General features: G+C 41.1%; 1 protein-coding gene across 1 annotated transcript in view; it reads right to left on the bottom strand.

The window, feature by feature from the left end:
- The window catches only part of LOC126481913 (retinol-binding protein pinta-like), an 81,737-nt gene that overhangs the window by 16,685 nt on the left and 45,158 nt on the right, over positions 1-19,894 (bottom strand). The window contains exon 4 of the mRNA XM_050105872.1: positions 6,418-6,528. Within this exon, the coding sequence (XP_049961829.1) occupies positions 6,418-6,528 (111 nt within the window). The remainder of the gene's footprint in view (positions 1-6,417; positions 6,529-19,894) is intronic.

The raw sequence follows: 19,894 nt of genomic DNA, 5'->3' as shown, positions 1-19,894 counted from the left end.
AGTAGAACAATCGAGAGGCAAGGTATTTTCATACGTGTTGAAGGATGAACGAGAGAACACATGTTCAGATGGTAAACTTGAGGATGTGATATTCGTAGATTAGAGCATTATATGTCTCTGCATGGAGCCCGTAGCTTCGATAACCAATAAAATTAAAGCGAAAGCATTAAATACAGCTGTTTGAAGTTAAATACACTGCCGGGAAGAAAATTAGTACACTCGGAAAGATGACGTCGATTTTGATCCGATGACGGCATATGCGACCTGGAAAATATCAGATTTACTGATAATGGTTTCAAGGTCATCCACCAACGTATACCGTAGTCTACCCTTTAACAGGAAATTGCTGCGTACAACGTTCCACTCACCTTGTGGCGAATCATTTCTCAAACGCATGCATCCTTGAAGTTACTGAAACGCAGTTCTCAGCCGGAAAATCGAAAAAACAACTGTATACGTAATAACCAAAAGTCGCTCTGCAAATTCTTTTGTCGGTGGAAGGTTAATAGTAATTAAATGAATGTATTTATGAGCGCAAAATTTCACTCTGTTACTGTAATCTTCCATAAACCAATTTCTATCAAGTCTGAAAAGTCCGCAACATTAATAACTGTAGCCAGTTTATGGTAATTATTAAGTATCTTTCACCACAAGTTTACAAACGGATTATTTACTTTAGAATAGCTCGCTCAAATATTGCTGTAATCAGTGTCACGTAACAAAATGTTCACGTTCGCGAGTAAGCAACACGCCACGCGGAATTTAGTTATTTAAAACGTTACCACAAGTTCTGAATTTCACATCGAGCATTAAATCGAACTCTCTTCCACATTTTACGGTACCTTCCAAACATTTGGGTATCGAAATATCACAATATTAATTATTTTCATCGGAGTTCCTATCAACAGGTCTGATCGCTATGAGATCCAAGCACCAACTCTACTCATCTCTTTACACAAAAGAAAGTTCCAGTTTCCAAAATACGCGCGAATATGCTAATTTCTGATTGCCAGATAAACATAACAGCGAACCGGAATGAAGCATCAAACCCATTCAATCCAGCGCATATATACAGAACGAATCAAAATTTGTTACTGAATCATAACAATAAATTAACATAAATGAAACCCAGGAATGTAAAAGTAACTCCCTTTTAACATAATCTCATTTCCCCAGTACCGCAAACCAACGAAATAGTTTATAGCAAATTCCCCAGTACGAATGACTAACACACACGCCATTCTCGAACATTCCTCATGAGACCAGTTACTTTAATGTATGGTATAAAAACTTCACATAAAACATTATTTCAGATTCACGTCTTCATTCACTCTCATAACTAAGCAGAATTATAATAGTAATTAATAAACACAGCCGAAGTTGACCATGGGAAATGACGTGATGGCAGTAATTTTGGACTAGTGTGGTACCTGCCTGAAGGAAAGTTTTCTTACATGTGCTTGTAGTACCTCATGTATCACTGATTCCGACCACCATCGAAGATGTAAAGCGCCAAACGTGCAATCAACCTTTATTTCCTGTCTCTCATCCAAAATGATTTCTTGCCTCGACTTTGTTGTGATTCTACCAGCCTTTCATTCATTCGGTGTCCAGTCTCGATGTTTCTGTCCCAACAATCAGAAATCAGAATCAGTGATCCGAATGCAGGCTGCGGGGTGCCTGTGCATACAGGCAGATTCCACTGACAAGCTGACCACACGGCAATCGGAGTTTTGATGAACCATGGACCCTGCCGTTGGTGGGGAGGCTTGCGTGCCTCAGCGATACAGATGCCGTACCGTAGGTGCAACCACAACGGAGGGGTATCTGTTGAGAGGCCAGACAAACGTGTGGTTCCTGAAGAGGGGCAGCAGCCTTTTCAGTAGTTGCAAGGGCAACAGTCTGGATGATTGACTGATCTGGCCTTGCAACACTAACCAAAACGGCCTTGCTGTGCTGGTACTGCGAAAGGCTGAAAGCAAGGGGAAACTACAGCCGTAATTTTTCCCGAGGACATGCAGCTTTACAGTATGGTTAAATGATGATGGCGTCCTCTTGGGTAAAATATTCCGGAGGTAAAATAATCCCCCATTCGGATCTCCGGGCGGGGACTACTCAAGAGGACGTCGTTATCAGGAGAAAGAAAACTGACGTTCTAAGGATCGGAGCATGGAATGTCAGATCCCTTAATCGGGCAGGTAGGTTAGAAAACTTAAAAAGGGAAATGGATAGGTTGAAGTTAGATATAGTGGGAATTAGTAAAGTTCGGTGGCAGGAGGAACAAGACTTTTCGTCAGGTGAATACAGGGTTATAAATACAAAATCAAATAGGGGTAACGTAGGAGTAGGTTTAATAATGAATAAAAAAAAATAGCTTTGCAGATGATGAAGAAATTGATGAAATGTGTGATGAGATAAAAGAATTTATTCAGCTAGTGAAGGGAGACGAAAATTTAATAGTAATGGGTGACTGGAATTCAAGAGTAGGAAAAGGAAGAGAAGGAAACATAGTGGGTGAATATGGATTGGGGGAGAGAAATGAAAGAGGAAGCCGTCTGGTAGAATTTTGCACAGAACATAACTTATCATAGCTAAAACTTGGTTCAAGAATCATAAAAGAAGATTATATACATGGAAGAATCCTGCAGATACTAGAAGGTATCAGATAGATTATATAATGGCAAGACAGAGATTTAGGAACCAGGTTTTAAATTGTAAGACATTTCCAGGGGCAGATGTGGACTCTGACCACAATCTATTGGTTATGAACTGTAGATTAAAACTGAAGAAACTGCAACAAGGTGGGAATTTAAGGAGATGGGACCTGGATAAACTGACTAAACCAGAGGTTGTACAGAGTTTCAGGGAGAGCATAAGGGAACAATAGACAGGAATGGGGGAAAGAAATACAGAAGAAGAAGAATGGGTAGCTCTGAGGGATGAAGTAGTGAAGGCAGCAGAGAATCAAGTAGGTAAAAAGACGAGGGCTAGTAGAAATCCTTGGGTAACAGAAGAGATATTGAATTTAATTGATGAAAGGAGAAAATATAATAATGCAGTAAATGAAGCAGGCAAAAAGGAATACAAACGTCTCAAAAATGAGATTTATAGGAAGTGCAAAATGGCTAAGCAGGCATGGCTAGAGGACAAATGTAAGGATGTAGAGGCTTATCTCACTAGGGGTAAGATAGATACTGCCTACAGGAAAATTAAAGAGACCTTTGGAGAAAAGAGAGCCACTTGTATGAATATCAAGAGCTCAGATGGAAACCCAGTTCTAAGCAAAGAAGGGAAAGCAGAAAGGTGGAAGGAGTATATAGAGGGTCTATACAAGGGCGATGTACTTGAGGACAATATTATGGAAATGGAAGAGGATGTAGATGAAGATGAAATGGGAGACACGTTACTGCGTGAAGAGTTTGACAGAGCACTGTAAGACTGTAAGTCGAAACAAGGCCCCGGGAGTAGACAACATTCCATTGGAACTACTGACGGCCTTGGGAGAGCCAGTCCTGACAAAACTCTACCATCTGGTGAGCAAGATGTATGAGACAGGCGAAATACCCTCAGACTTCAAGAAGAATATAATAATTCCAATCCCAAAGAAAGCAGGTGTTGACAGATGTGAAAATTACCGAACTATCAGTTTAATAAGTCACACCTGCAAAATGCTAACGCGAATTCTTTACAGACGAATGGAAAAACTGGTAGAAGCCGACCTCGGCGAAGATCAGTTTGGATCCGCAGAAATGTTGGAACACGTGAGGCAATACTGACCCTACAACTTATCTTAGAAAATAGATTAAGGAAAGGCAAACCTACGTTTCTAGCATTTGTAGACTTAGAGAAAGCTTTTGACAATGTTGACTGGAATACTCTGTTTCAAATTCTGAAGGTGGCAGGGGTAAAATACAGGGAGCGAAAGGCTATTTACAATTTGTGTAGAAACCAGATGGCAGTTATAAGAGTCGAGGGACATGAAAGGGAAGCAGTGGTTGGGAAGGGAGTGAGACAGGGTTGTAGCCGGTTCCCAATGTTATTCAATGTGTATATTGGGCAAGCAGTAAAGGAAACAAAAGAAAAATTCGGAGTAGGTATAAAAGTCCATGGAGAAGAAATAAAAACGTTGAGGTTCCCCGATGGCATTGTAATTCTGTCAGAGACAGCAAAGGACTTGGAAGAGCAGTTGAACGGAATGGAGGATGTAAGATGGAAGGAGGATATAAGATGAACATCAACAAAAGCAAAACGAGGATAATGGAATGTAGTCGAATTAAGTCGGGTGATGCTGAGGGAATTAGACTAGGAAATGATACACATAAAGTAGTAAAGGAGTTTCGCTATTTGGGGAGCAAAATAACTGATGATGGTCGAAGTAGAGAGGACATAAAATGTAGACTGGCAATGGCAAGGAAAGCGTTTCTGAAGAAGAGAAATTTGTTAACATCGAGCATAGATTTAAGTGTCAGGAAGTCGTTTCTGAAAGTATTTGTATGGAGTGTAGCCATGTATGGATGTGAAACATGGACGATAAATAGTTTGGACGAGAAGAGAATAGAAGCTTTCGAAATGTGGTGCTACAGAAGAATGCTGAAGATTATATGGGTAGATCACATGACTAATGAGGAGGTATTGAATAGAATTAGGGAGAAGAGGAGCTTGTGGCACAACTTGGCAAGAAGAAGGGACCGGTTTGTAGGACATGTTCTGAGGCATCAAGGGATCACAAATTTAGCGTTGGAGGGCAGCTTGGAGGGTAAAAATCGTAGAGGGAGACCAAGAGATGAATACACTAAGCAGATTCAGAAGGATGTAGGTTGCAGTAAGTACTGGGAGATGAAGAAGCTTGCACAGGATAGAGTAGCATGGAGAGCTGCATCAAACCAGTCTCAGGACTGAAGACAACAACAACAACAACAACATATATTTGTGCAAAAGCATTTCGATACAACTCTCAAAAACTCTCGAGAAAATAGACTTTGGATTTTTTCCGACCGTCTTTAGTATGCTTCGACCGTCTTTGACACGCTTCGGTGGTAGTGTCGCTGAATGGTAGAAAGCTGCCTTAGTCAAACTGTTTGGTATTTCAGGAGACATCGTATCGAAGATTTATATCACGTACAGGTAAATGCGGAAAAAAACTTTATTCGATAAGTCACAACGCTGACGAGATTGTGTATCGTGTAAGCGTGACAGACTGTCACTGAGGAAGATTGTGACCAAAAGTAGTGGGACGGTAGCTGCAAAAGTCACTGTAGAACTGAATGTGACACTCGCAAACACTGTGAGAAACAAAGCAACACGAAGGGAGCTCCATAACCTGGGAGTTGCAGGTTGAGCTGTAATTCTAAAACCATTCTGCGGTGATGCAAATGATCGTAACAGGAAAACGTGTGCCGAAGCCGCGAAACCGGGACTTTGGAAGAAATTCATATGGTCGAATGAATATTATTTCACACCGGTTCCAACTTCTGGCTGAGTTTACGTCCCAACAGTGAAACTTAGGGGAGGGAGGGAATCGATCCTGATTTGGGTAGCCACGTCGTGGTAGTCCATGGCTCCCATGATTCCACTACGAGTTCACATTACTGCCAAAGATTATGTGACCATTGTCGCTGATCAGGTCCATATCTTGGTACCATGTTTGTCTCCCATTGTTGATGTTATATTCCAGGGCGACAGTGCCATTATTGAAGCAGCTCGCACCGTCCAAGACTGGTTTTGCGAGCACGAGGATGAATTGTCGCAGCACGCCTGGCCACCACACTCTTCAGACCTCCATCATTGTTACCTACACTTGTCACAGTTTTGAAGGGAGAATGGTATACGTTTGCTTTAAAAGTCGTACAGGACGCTTATTTATCCAATCCGAGACGACTAGAAGCTGTTTGAATGTCAACGGGTTTCCTATGTCGTATTTTGCATGGTATAATGTGTTGTGTTTCAACGTTTTTGTCCACCTCCTGTACATGTCTGTACACACACGACTGTGCAATACATCGCGATAAAAACTTCGCTCACAAAATATCTTCCGTAAGTTGTGTGCTTCGGGATGTATAACGACGAAGAAGGGGTCTCACAGTTTAATATAAACGTTACTGAAAGTACCGAATATTGCTTATATATGGATTTCGTTACTTCAGTGAGTAATCACATCGTATTTCTGAAATTTTAAATCACTGTTTTAAGTTGAATGGTTTCAGTAACACGAAATCCCAGACGTTGTTACGGTTCTTCTTTCACGTATTCAGACCTTAGGCTAAGAAAATTAAGATTCTATTCGTTGGGATATTACATTTACATTTAGGCTGAGAGATCAAGGCCACAACATTTCAATATTGATGAAACAGCATCGTTACCAGTTAGTTTTATTAAAAGCAGGAAGCTGAGCAAACAAAATGGAATTGATTCACTTACCCGCTTTCGTAGTTTCGGAGGAAGCGCTGGATAGACGACTGAGAGCACCATGCCTATTATCTTTGTTGCGTTAGTGAAATGCAAGGCTACAATTCGTTTTGAATACGCTTTCTGTAAAAATCACAAGAAAGATAAAACCAGATTACTCAGTTATACAGGTTGAAGGAACACGAAAGCACTCGGATTTTATGGTACAATTCCTTGCCTCTTACACCCAAACCTCCAGATGTCAGACTCTCAGATAGGTACCAGACGTTGTTTGCCGATAAAGTATCAACCAAAACTCCGATTTAGTTCGTACTATGTGCTGTCGTGTAGCAGAACGCGCATAAATGTCAATTAAGAGTAACACAGAACTACGGAGGACAGCAAAAGCATAACTGTAACTGCTGTACGTTGCTTCAGCGGCGAAGATGGTAGATCGTCAGATCCTCATACCCAGGGTCCTCGATCCAAATCCAATGACAACAATTTTTTTACTGTACTATGGGTTAAAGTGTTATGTGGAACAAGATGTATATGGCATGTAAAACGGCTGTTTGGAGATAACAGCAATGTTGTCTGCTTCGTTGCGTTTCTTTGAAACTTGTAGACCTACAGAGTACATTTGTAGTTTCACAGCATACACAATCAGAAAAGAACAAAAAATAACTGCACCACACGTGTGGAAGTAATAAAATAACAGTAATTAGTAATAAACAAAACAATAAGGTCAATAATAAGTACATAATGCTCAACTAACGAAGCTAAAGCAAACTGCGGAAAGAACATTGCTACAAACTCTGAAAAGTCCTTTTACATGTCAGGAAAATATTCTCCAATACAACAGTTTCAAGCGTAAACAGCGTTTGAACGCTCTACCTCCTCACACAAGCGAGAAAAACATTGCAAGCACTCTCAGATACGCTTTTCCTGTCCTCTGTAGCTCTGGTGATACTTATAATTACCGTTTACGCCTGTTGTACTGGACGTCAGCACACAACACAAACTAAATCGGTGTTTTGGTTCATATTCTATCGACATCTGGAGATTTGAATGTTATGCTTGACGTGGTCAAGAATAAGGGAGAGCGATCTTAATTTTTAATATAATTTTTATTTGTTTAGATCGCGAATTTATAAGATGATATTACACGTTTTGAATGTGATCTGAAGACGAATGATAACACATTCAAAACCGGTAACATAATTTTATATACTCGCGATCTAGAGAAATAAAAGTAACATTAACACAAAAATAGCTATAACAAAATTTCGCCCCGTTCATATTTTCAGCAGAAAATGTGAGTGAAAAAAAATGTAATTTGGCAAAGTTGTAATCGTACACTGAAGAGCCAAAGAAATTGGTACACCTGACTAATATCGTGTAGGGCTCCCACGAGATCGCAGAAGTGCCGCAATACGACGTGTTATGGACTCAACTGATGTCTAAAGTAGTGTTGGAGGGAACTGACACCATGAATGCTGCAGGGCTGTCCGTAAATCCGTAAGAGTACAAGGAGGTAGAGATCTCTTCTGAACAGCACGTTGCAAGGCGTCCCAGATAAGCTCAATAATGTTCATGTCTTGGGAGTTGGTGGCCAGTGGAAGTATTTAAACTGAGAATGGCGTTCCTGGAGTCACTCTGTTGCGGTTATGGACATGTGGGGTGTCACATTGTCCTGCTGGAATTGCCCAAGTTCGTCTGAACGCACAATGGACACGAATGAGAGTAGGTGATCAGACAGGATGCTGACGCACGTGTCACCTGTCAGGGTTTACATCTACCTACAAAAACATGGTTACTCTGTAATTCACACTTAAGTGCCTGGCAGAGGGTTCATCGAACCATTTTCATACTACTCCTCTACCATTCTACTCTCGAATGGCGCGTGGGAAAAAGGACACCTAGATCTTTCCGTTCGAGCTCTGATTTCTCTTATTTCATTATGATGATCATTTCTCCCTACGCAGGTGAAAGACATAATTGAAGACCTCGGATGTAAGCGATAGTGAGCGACACTCTGATAAACTGAGTTATTGCATGCAAAACATAGTGACATGCTTTAGTCCAGTTAGTTGAAAGCTTCATGATAATCCAACTGATAGTATCTCTATCTCCCAGTTCAAATTGTAAGTAGTTGCGACTTTGGCAGGCCGTGCCCATATAAACAACGATAAGTGCAAGATACATATCTGCATGGAGTCGTAACGTTTGCATTAGTTTTGACAAAAAGATGGTTTCCACGAACGAGCTGTACAAGTCGGAGGATGATGTGGGTACATATGACTTCGATAAGGATCCTGCACACGTTCCGGAACGGAAATGCCCATCAAAACGTGTTACAGATGAGGTAAATATGCATGTTTTTAAGCAAGTAAACAATGTTGAGTAACGTCGCTTACCATAGTTCACGTACATTTATATGACAGTGCGATCGCCGGCATGTTAAACGCCATCCTTAAAGTTGTTGACGTGCTGCAGTAAGGCACCACATTCGTTTCTTATAAGGCTTTTTCTACAGCTGTATCCATACCTCGAAAACCATACTAACAAAATTTATGTATTTACCAGTTTAGGTAAATTATTACTGCATTTATGTAGCCTATTAAGTCTTTGCTTTATGTATATTGGCGTATGAATGAGTGTGTCAAAAAAGTACAAATTATCGAGGGATGTATTTTGCTTTTATGCGTGAAATTATTGTGAGATATGTGGACGATGTTAAACTTATGACTCTGAATTTTTGTAGGAAGATGCACCAAGACCTGACACACTGCAGGCAGCTACAGTTTATGCAAATGGTCAGCGGAGCTGACAGAGATGGAGGTATGCAGGGATAAATAAGGAAAAAGAGAAATGAAGGAAAGTATATAGAACATACAGGGACAATAGGGATGTTACTGTACGAAAATCAAGGGCCTCCATGTAGATACTCTAAAAAGTGTTTCGAGCACGTAAGTGAACAAGACAAGCAACGCATATTCAGGAATACCTGACACAAAATGTGCACCTACAACGTTGTTTACTATAAAAAAGTGCCATCCATAGAAGGGCCTTTTAAATTTACATTTTGGAGAGGTTTTGCAGCACTGTTTCGTTAACTCTCGCTGCAAGTAAACAGTGGTTAATCAATGGTAACTGATATTAAGTACTCTTGGTTTGCGAGTAAACAATGTTAATTACCATCGAGGAAATTGTAAGAATAGAACTGTGGGTAGAATTAGCCATTTCCAAAATTTTGTCGTTACGGTGGAGACATGTGAAAATCTGGATATAAAAGAATCACATCGGAAGTGCATGCAATATCTTATTTATTGAAACTTTCTGAAACTTTGATACGCGATTTCTCAAACCAGTCGAAATGTCACTTACAGTTTTTACAACCGAAGTCTTGAATTAGTTGTTGTGTTGTGATGGTGATGAAAACACTAAAAAAATTGATAATTATCTGTGAAGTGGGTTTATAGTCCTAATGGTGGCATAATGTCTTGTAGAAATGTAACTGATGTTAAAGTAGCAAGCTTGATAGTTGGCACTAATGCACTGAAAAAATGGCAGGAGAGGACTGGGTTCGAATGTAGTAAGAGAAACAGAGACCAAAAAGGAGATTGGTAATGTTTTATTTATTTTTTAATTGGGGTAAGAGGATGACTGAAACAGGGAGAAGAAATGCTGACAATTGACCAGAAAGCATTGAGGGGTCAAGTGCGAGGTAAGACAACAGAATGATTGTTTAAAGACAAAATATGCCATTCAAAGTGAAGTGGTAATAGCGACTGTACTCTCATTTCTGTTTTAATATTAAGTAACTGCATTTGTTTGGTATAAGGTATAATGTCATAGCTATAAAATGACTAAGAAGCCAGACACCAAACCACGTAGTTTGAAGTTGGCAAACAAAAATATCACATCTAATTCCAGAATCGAATCCTGTGATTACATTGTTGTCAAATTGACAATCTTTGATGTACATTTTCTACCGAAAATATGTCCTCGACGAAATTAGCTTCTGCATTGCCTTCTTAACAATTTTCACAACATAGTTATCCTATCTTCCAAAACGACGAATCCAGAGTTCACCGAGCTAAAACTGGCTGCTTTCTGGTAGGAAGACTCATGACTAACGGCGTGTGGTTACTGACTCCCAAACCCACGTCAATATGATCCTAATTGAAATATCTGACAAACATGACTGACGGAATGCAAATAATATGTTCCTTACAAAGCAGAATGCAGCTACTATTAGCACTAGTGTTCAGTTTTGTGTAATACATTTCCACTTATTTTAGTTTAGTGTTTATTCCACACGACTACGACATCGTGATGCGATCATGGAACATAATATATAATGATAGAAAAGATCATACGCACAGAACAAAAAAAACAGTATTAATAAGAAATATAAATTTTGGCAAACAAGGTACTGAAAAGATCTTAAAAAATAACATAACGTTTTAATAAAGGAAACACTGACTTTACGTGCACATAAAAAAGTGCTGAAGAGAAAATACAAGATAATGTTGCAATTCATGAAACGAAGGTCTACAAATTAATGTTTTGGTTAGGTGACATTCAACAGCCATTAAGTAACTGAAAAAACTCGTTTTAACTATCAGCCATTTTCATTTATACTTTAATATCTATCGGTTTCGGTCGTGAACCACCTACAAAGGATACCTACCAAAAGTACAAAATGGAACAAGTACGCGAAAAAATATAAAACCCAGAATTCGTAACAGGTATATAAGCATAATCTGTTTATAAGTGCTTACAAGGCGTGAACAGATGAAATGAATACATAAATCATTTGCGTTTCTGGCTGATAGAAAATCCAAAACGTCATAATAAATATAAGAAAAGAACACAACATGCTCCACCAATATCTAATGGATATGTCCTCAACATAAGAATAGTTAACGTAATGACGTACAAAAAGACAAGGAACCACAGAGGCAAGAACTGTGCAGTGTAGCCGCTGTTATATAATTCCTGTGGTTACTAATTTTATTGTATTGTATTTTCTTCTTGCTTCTTATTGGATATAATGCTGAATGTTGGCCGCGCTTCCCTTTCTTAAAATAAGGCAACTTATTAGTAAATATCCAAATATCCACGACTAACTATCCGTACATCTGTTCACCTATGAAATTTCTGCGATGACTGATAAGCATCCCGATGTCTACGCTTTATTTCTCCATACCTTAGTATCTGTACTTTGTGTCTCTAAGAAAACATTGTTCTGTAGCAACTGAAATAGACTGTTTAGATTTGTATTTCTTCCATTGTTGGACTATTTTGTGTTTAACTGTTGTTCACGGGTTTGTATCGTTATGACCTGTCTCCTGAGATCTACGTTGTACTATTGTAAATCGTAATCTTAATATTGACTATATGTATCATTGTAACTTACGATTCACGCTACTGCATTATGAATAACTATCTGAAATTTCGTCCTTCCAGTTAGGGCTTCTGACCTTAGATGACCATCACTTATGGTGTGATCCTACATTGTGTACTTGTTACTTTTATCGTTCACTGATGATGGTTTACAATATATGAATGAGTGGGTATTTTTCCTTCTTACTTGTTAACCAGTTTGAGTGCCTATAGTTTAAGCTTGTATATTGGAGGTATAGACGTTACCTACAACAGTTTTTATTTATCATTAATAATATTATAATTTTATTTACTCTCTTTTTGATTGTTGCATGGTGAATAGGTTACTAATTCACTATTTATATTTTGTACACTATGACAGGTCCCCTTTCACCGGTGAAATGCTATATCATACTAGCGTTTACGAAACAAATCATGGGAGTGTCTCGCCCTGTGTAGGTGGGAGATTGAAATTTCGTTAAAAGATATCGCCCAACGAAAAAAAAAAGAAACACTTGTCAAGAATCATTCTGTGGCGCCCTAGCCATCTATTCCACCCTCCAGGTTGTACGTCATTGATATCAGTTTGATATCCTAATTAATTAAATTGATAATGAGAGTCACTTTGTATGGCGAATAATTATTTTTTTTAGCTGTCGGATTATTCACGCCAAGTAGGACAACTGGGAATCCATGGAGGGAACACGATGTTCTTTTCGAGGAACACTGTTGAGAAATGACATCTGAAACTGACCACAGAGAGACTCTACAATCCACAACATAGAATTTCGTGTAAGGACCACACTATTAAAAACATGATCAGAATGCCTGTTACCATCACCCTGTATAAAAAGCGGTCTTGAGTCTACAGGCACACATGGTCCCTGATAGTGTTACGCTTTCAGGCAGAAATGCTGCCCGAAATGCTGTCCGCAATTTGGAATCAAGTCTATCCATTCAACGACATATTTGTGTTGGATCCTGTAGAGGCGCCTTTTAATTATTACAGCCACTGGTGAATGATATTTGTGCCACTCTCGTACCTCGAAACGAGTCACCTTTTTTAGAACCTATCTGCTAAGCGTCCCATACAGCAAGAACTCCAGCACTGTTTTTAGACGGTCCCTCTGCATCTAGCCAGCCGAAGTGGCCGTGCGGTTAAAGACGCTGCAGTCTGGAACCGCAAGACCGCTACGGTCGCAGGTTCGAATCCTGCCTCGGGCATGGATGTTTGTGATGTCCTTAGGTTAGTTAGGTTTAACTAGTTCTAAGTTCTAAGGGACTAATGACCTCAGCAGTTGAGTCCCATAGTGCTCAGAGCCATTTGAACCATTTGAACCTCTGCATCTTGTAACTGCTCCTAAGTCTCTGCCCTGCCCGACCTGCAGCTTAGTCTATGTGATCATCCCAATTTAAGTCTGGCCTATACGGAAGTCAGAGAGCACTATATCTAAGACCTTCTGCATCCTGTGGGAAAACAGGACGAGCTGAGTTAATGCAACAGGAGCGCGTTTTGACCATTTGGTAGAAATGGGAACATGGTGTCCTAGCTCCGTCAACTGTGTACAGTGTGTAAGGCCAGCGCCAAAAGAAGCTTTCCGCTGCAACACGAGGTTGTAGAAGAGATAGTACAAGCAGTTATGGTGGTGTTTCTTGTTGGTAAAATTAGGAAGACTACACATCATACATGGCATGGAGGAAGGACAAAGATTTTGCTACTGCATTGCAGCGCATCTCCAAACTGCTTACAGGTACTGAAGTCCAAAGGAGAATTGTGTCTCTCAGGCTGCATTCATGTCTATCATCCAAACATATGTGGCAGTCCTATTAAATATACAGGTATTGGTTCATTGGAACAGGTGGTTCGTTATCAAAGTTGCTTCCACAGACCGGTGTAAGGTTTCATCACCTGGGCTGTAGGATGACCATATCCAACAGACTATCGATCACACGAGAGGGTTCCTGTATTGTTCCATCATAAACAGTTCAATAGATTGTTTTTTTTTCGGTTGTAACACTCCCAATCAGTGTACACCGCCATACACTTTGTTTTTCTACCATGACTTAGAGATCCGTGTCAACTGCTGCTAAACCAACATTAACATGTTTCGATCCTCAGGTTCTCACAGAAAACTGAACATCACATGGCATAAACTATACAGCGACCACAACACAGGCTGCTAGAAATAAAACACAGAGTCAATGTTTCTCATAGACAAAAATGTGGAAGACGTCACAACATATGGAAACTGGAAGAGTCTGCGGTAATGTAGAGTACTTCCAACAGCTATTCGAAGGTGATGACCTGTACAGTTAATGTCATCTTTCCATCGACACAGTAGCGGATGTCTCGGTGCTCCATTTAAAAAAGCGTTGTTCCTTCATTTGGCAGTCATATACATAATTACTGTTCTGGTGCTGACCATCACTGGAAGGTGCTGTTCACAACATGCGTGAGGTAGCGCAAATAAAAAGAGGTACTGTTATCTTATTGGTGAAAAAATAAATAAAAAGTAAAACCACGTGGAGGGCATTGCAGCATTTGGAAATTGAACGAGTATGTAGCAATTAAGAACACTTCCAAAGAACTGTATTCAGGTGATGGCCTCTACACTCAATCCCATGTTCCACAGCGACAAGTATCAGATATCCAGTGTTCCACCAAGGTTCCTTCTTTCTCAATGGACTAGCGCCAGTCAATCATTATGCGGTAATCAAAAGCATACCCAGTGGATGGTCGGGATGTGAAAGACACCATTGATATGGAGCGATGTACTGTAATACACACTGCAGTTGATAGCGAGACCAATTTTAGCAATTTTACCCAGAAGGCGGAGAGAGCAATATATGCTACATTCTGCAACCTGTGTAGAAACAAAGTGAGCTGAGTTAATGCTATAGGAGCGTGTTTTGACCACTCGGTGGAAGTGGGAACATTTTGTCGTAGCTCTGTCACCTGTGTACGATGTGTAAGGTCAGTGCCAAGTGAAGCCTGCTCCTGCAGTACAACGTAGTATATCAGTGCAAACAGTTACGGTGGTGTTTCTTATCGGGAAAATTAGGAAGACTCAACATCAAAGCAGATTCGCATCCCTCAGGATCCATTCACGCCTATCACCCATACATTCTATCATCGTTATTCTGTACCATCCGGCAGAGGAAAATTACCAACTATAAAAGCTCCGCTAATTTCATCCAATAGATTTTTATCACATCTCTCTTCTGATATATCAAAAGCAAATACCGTCTACATGCCGGCATCAAGCAGATGTGGCGATCCTATTAAATATACAGGTGTTGAGTCATTGGAGCAGGCGGCCTGTGATCGACGTTGCTTGCACAGATTTGTGTAAAGTTTCATCGCCTGTACTGTACGAGGACCATCTCCCACACATTTTCAGCCGCAGGAGAGGGTCCCTGTTCCGCTGTTTGATGCATGGCGTTTTCTGCTATAACATGCTTTGTGCACTGCCATACATTTTTTTTCCCGCCACGACTTCGACGCCTGTGTCAGGTTCTAAACGTTTTGGTCCATTGGCTCCCCCAGAAAACTAGACATCAGACAATGTAAATCATGTTGGTGCTGCTGACGCCACAACACACCCACACACTGGGTGATTGAAATAAAAGACAGTCACAATATAAGAGAACTGGAAGAGACTTGAGGCATTGTGGAGCGTTTCCAAACAGCTGTCCAAATGTGATTGACGACCTCTACATTTAAACTCATCATTCTCAGTGATGGGATAGCTGATGACGCTGTATTTTGTTTGATTGAGTCCTCATTTGCTGCCATGCATGCGATCACTGCTTCAATGTTAACCATCCCCAGAAGTTGTTGCCCTACCACCAAGAGTCTTTCTCCATCTCAAACAAGCGATGTCAGTCAGTCATTATGTGGTAATCAACAGCATACCAGTGGATGGTTGGGATGGAAATGACACCGTCGATGTACTGTAATAATAAGCATCATAGTTGATATTGCGATCAATTTTAGCAATTTTATCATGATTTTAACACCGACCAATGACGCGGATGCATGCTTAGCAATTTCTGTATCATCGCTAAATAGCCCCTCCACTACTTTGCGAGTACCATCGCGAATGTAAATAGATGACTGTACAGTACGTCCATTCATTGTTTATTCTCAAACATCTATGTCATCAAAGTATACCAGACAGCAACCTACATGTCTCTAGGACTTCGATTTTAGTGCGTAATATACGATCTTTCTCTGTGTGGCTGGGAGTCACAGGACAGTCACGCGTTCTTAGGATGAAGTGAGACCTATAGATCTCCTCGCATTGTCTTTCACCAACGCTCCCTGCAGCTGACAAGAAGTAGACTGCTACATTCCATGTTTCGTGTAGGGACAGTGCGAATCGAGGCTGTAACTGCTGTCCCACACTCATCCAAGAACACAAGATTTCTCCAGATGTGCGAATGAGGATGAGGTTGCGAGGTGCCGGGGCTAGCAGTGTATTTAACACTAAATTCTTTTCGAATTTTCATATGGAAATGATGCTCTAAGCCCCCCCTTTTTTAACTCCTACTTTTGCTGTTGCACATGGATTAAGAAGAAACGCGAACTGACTGTAATAGACCCTGCAAGTGGAGTAGAAAAGAGTTTGGCACCTGCAATAATTTAATTGAATAGAAATTAAGGAAAGTTTCATTAACGTAGTGAGAAATGAAAGGGTTGCTCTACCGATTAACAGAATGAAACTTCTGTCCAAAATAACAATTTGATTTATTATGACTAAACTCAAAATAATAAACAAAACACATGAAACATTTACAATACATCATACTGGATACTCAAATAAAGGCTGTGAAGGTGAAGTTGTCCATAAACTAGATTTTGACATTTATGACCAAATGGTATGTGGAGCCAATTCCTTGCAACTCAAATCTTAAGAGAAACACCTAGCCAACCCAACATTAATTGCTGCTACAGTAGTGATAACTCAGGCAATGAACACCCCAGACAGAATAAAGTTAGAAAAGACGAATAGACGCACTCTGCTGAGCTTTGATTATCGCCTAGCAAAATTGCCTGCTTTGCCGGTGCTGCGGACGTTCATTACCAAGCTGTCTTCTTAACTGCAAGGACACGATCTGGCATACCAGAGGCAATGGCTGGTTGCTTCGACGTCCCTTTGTGGTGATGATAATGTCGTGAGTATAGCCCGAAACAAATTCTCCTGGTCTGGTTGTTCCAGACTACAGACTTCCTAGCAACACAAATACGCCTCTGAGGGTGACAAAGAAGGCCCGCCATACAATCACTGACAGTACAGTGATTGATTTTAACAAGTGAAGTCACACAGTAACTCCGATACAGTCAACTTAAGCCAAAACTGCCCAAGACAGACAACATAGGCCGTTTGTACGCAGAACGCTCAATTGCCAACTGTACTCGGAAAGTTATGTTGAAGTCGAAACTTCAGCAACTTTGTCAGACAGTTACAATCAAATAAAAGTATATTAGACAGCCAACGGAAGGCAGGCTGTCCAGAGCAGCGAGAGCTCAGTCTTGTAACCTACTCCGACTGAAAGGCGAGAGCTGACTCTCACAAGAGCACCCATACAAACCGAACACAGAACATTCCCGCCCCCACGACGGTGGCCGTGGTTAAACGTTCCAATCAGCAGCTCGAAATACCGGCGGAAAATTCCACTCTATTGCCGAAGCACTACCTTTCCACCAACGGAGATTCTTGGCGCCAATTTCTGCGTCGATTTTGCTACGTCACCGAGCTATGCCCTGAGCAATCCAATCACAGTTACGATTTTGCAGAAAACGCGGAAATTTGCCCGCCATGACTGCCTGGGAACACAAGTCTTTCCCATGCCTCGCTGGTAGCCTGCCAGAAACGGTTTTCACTAAGTTCTGCGAAGTAACAGAATCTCTAGCCCAGCCGCTCCGTCAGGCCCCTGTGGGCGTGTCGCCGCCGCTCTTATGACAATGTCGGCGTCTGGAAAGCATTCACTCGACTCCCTCACACACATCGGCTTAACCCTTTCAAGAGCAGCAGAGCCCACCTGTCACCGGACCACCCAGGTGACGAGAGACGCTGCGTGGGAAGTCCGCATGTGATGGAATAGCGACTTTTCACCACATGCAATTAGAGAGGAAGATCGAATTACTCAGAGAAATATGAGAGGGGGCTCATGCCACCTCTCAAGGTAGCACCCCTTATCGGTGTACAGTAGCTTCGAAACTGTTGTGACGATATAAAAGACGGTAAAGAGCAAGAAACGGGTGGTTTTTATGGATGATGGAGCTCCGGACGGACGGACTTTGCTGCGTTTTACGTAAATCTACTGCGCTTGCAATTCTAAAGTATTATTATAGTGTCTGGAGTCATTACCAAGAAGGTATTGGTAAGAGAAAACATAAACACAGGCACTCCTAAGGCTAAAATCTTCTGCGCTTAAATCAGTCTATAACGTTAGATCGTTGCGGTTTCCAACCTATTAGTTATATGGAATGCAACGCTCTTACTATCACAGTGTAAGAAATATATTTCCAGCGTGTGACATACATTCTCGTTGCCGGTTTGTCAACGATAAACTATGATGATATACTGTAAAATGAAAAGCTACTTCGTTAAAACATCGATTCCTTGTGATACAATATAGTTTTTCAGAGATGTATAGCTCCCACTATCCACATCCGATGTAGGTTCAGAAATCATACTATGCTAGCATCAGTCCTATATACAATGGTCGTTAGTATCGGAGAATGCCTCTTACAAAGAAAGGGACAAAAGCATAGCAGCGGTGTTTGACATGTGAAGCAGGCCGGAGTGGTCGAGCGGTTCTAGGCGCTACAGTCTGGAACCGCGCGACCGCTACGGTCGCAGGTTCGAATCCTGCCTTGGGCATGGATGTGTGTGATGTCCTTAGGTTAGTTAGGTTTAAGAAGTTCTAAGTTCTAGGGGACTGATGACCTCAGAAGTTAAGTCCCATAGTGCTTGGAGCCATTTGAACCATTTGACATGTGAAAATACATTTCATTCTGCCACAAACTCCATAAATAGGACATCTGTCAAGCAGATGTACACACGGGGATTGTAATACCTCACAAGCACCTGTCGCTAACTTAGAATCACCGTAGTTATTAAACTAAAGACTCGATTTTATGCCCAAGATGCGGCAAGGGAATGGAGTACATCGCATAAATCTTCGTTCGTCTAGAGGAATGCTCGAACCAGGATGGAAGTCCTCTGATGACCGACAGTGCTCTAAGTCACACGCAGAACATGCAGTTGTATGTGAGTTGGATTCAGGTTATGTCACACAAATGACGCATCCCGACAGCGCAACAGAAAAAATGGTCAAATGACCTGCAGCAACAGGTCCCTCTCTCTCTAGAATACATCATCAGCCTACCATTGAAGCCTACCTCGTTACAACTCCATCTCAATCGATCACTCCATCCACACTCTGTCTTCCTTTAACGCTTATGCAAGTAAGGCAGATAGTTCTCCCCTTTCAAGGAAAGCATCAAAGACAACAGTCAACTCGTGCGTGCCACTATTACCTCAATAGACATGCAGTAGAATGCTGCCTCGGTGAAAAATAAAAGATTGTTTACCCGGTTCCCGGTGCTTCAATCTCAACGTTTTCTCGTATTCCTCTTGCTGTTGTATACTCGTTCCCATGTACAGGAAATTTTTTTTTAATCTTATGGGACTTAACTGCTAAGGTCATCAGTCCCTAAGCTTACACACTACTTAACCTAAATTATTCTAAGGACAAACACACACACCCATGCCCGAGGGAGGACTCGAACCTCCGCCGGGACCAGCCGCACAGTCCATGACTGCAGCGCCTTAGACCGATCGGCTAATCCTGCGCGGCAGGAATTGTTCTGGACCAGTCAGAAGACATGTAGTCCTCCCTCAGTTTCCCCGCATTTCGGCGTATTTTCCCTCAGTTTATACGTATTTTCCGTCATTTTATCTATTCTATGTCACTTTTGTCCATGCGAACACATCACTTATCGTTTCGTGTTCTAAAATTGCTTGTAAATGCAGTACAGCTGCCAACGCTTAGCGCAAATGCGCTATTTTTCTGGTTGGGCGGCATAGTATAGCACTGTACTCAAATG

This window comes from Schistocerca serialis, chromosome 5 (assembly GCF_023864345.2).
Source record: "Schistocerca serialis cubense isolate TAMUIC-IGC-003099 chromosome 5, iqSchSeri2.2, whole genome shotgun sequence".
Lineage (NCBI taxonomy): Eukaryota > Metazoa > Arthropoda > Insecta > Orthoptera > Acrididae > Schistocerca > Schistocerca serialis.
The sequence above is the reverse complement of the archived record's forward strand: the minus strand, read 5'-3'. Positions and strand labels throughout refer to the sequence as shown.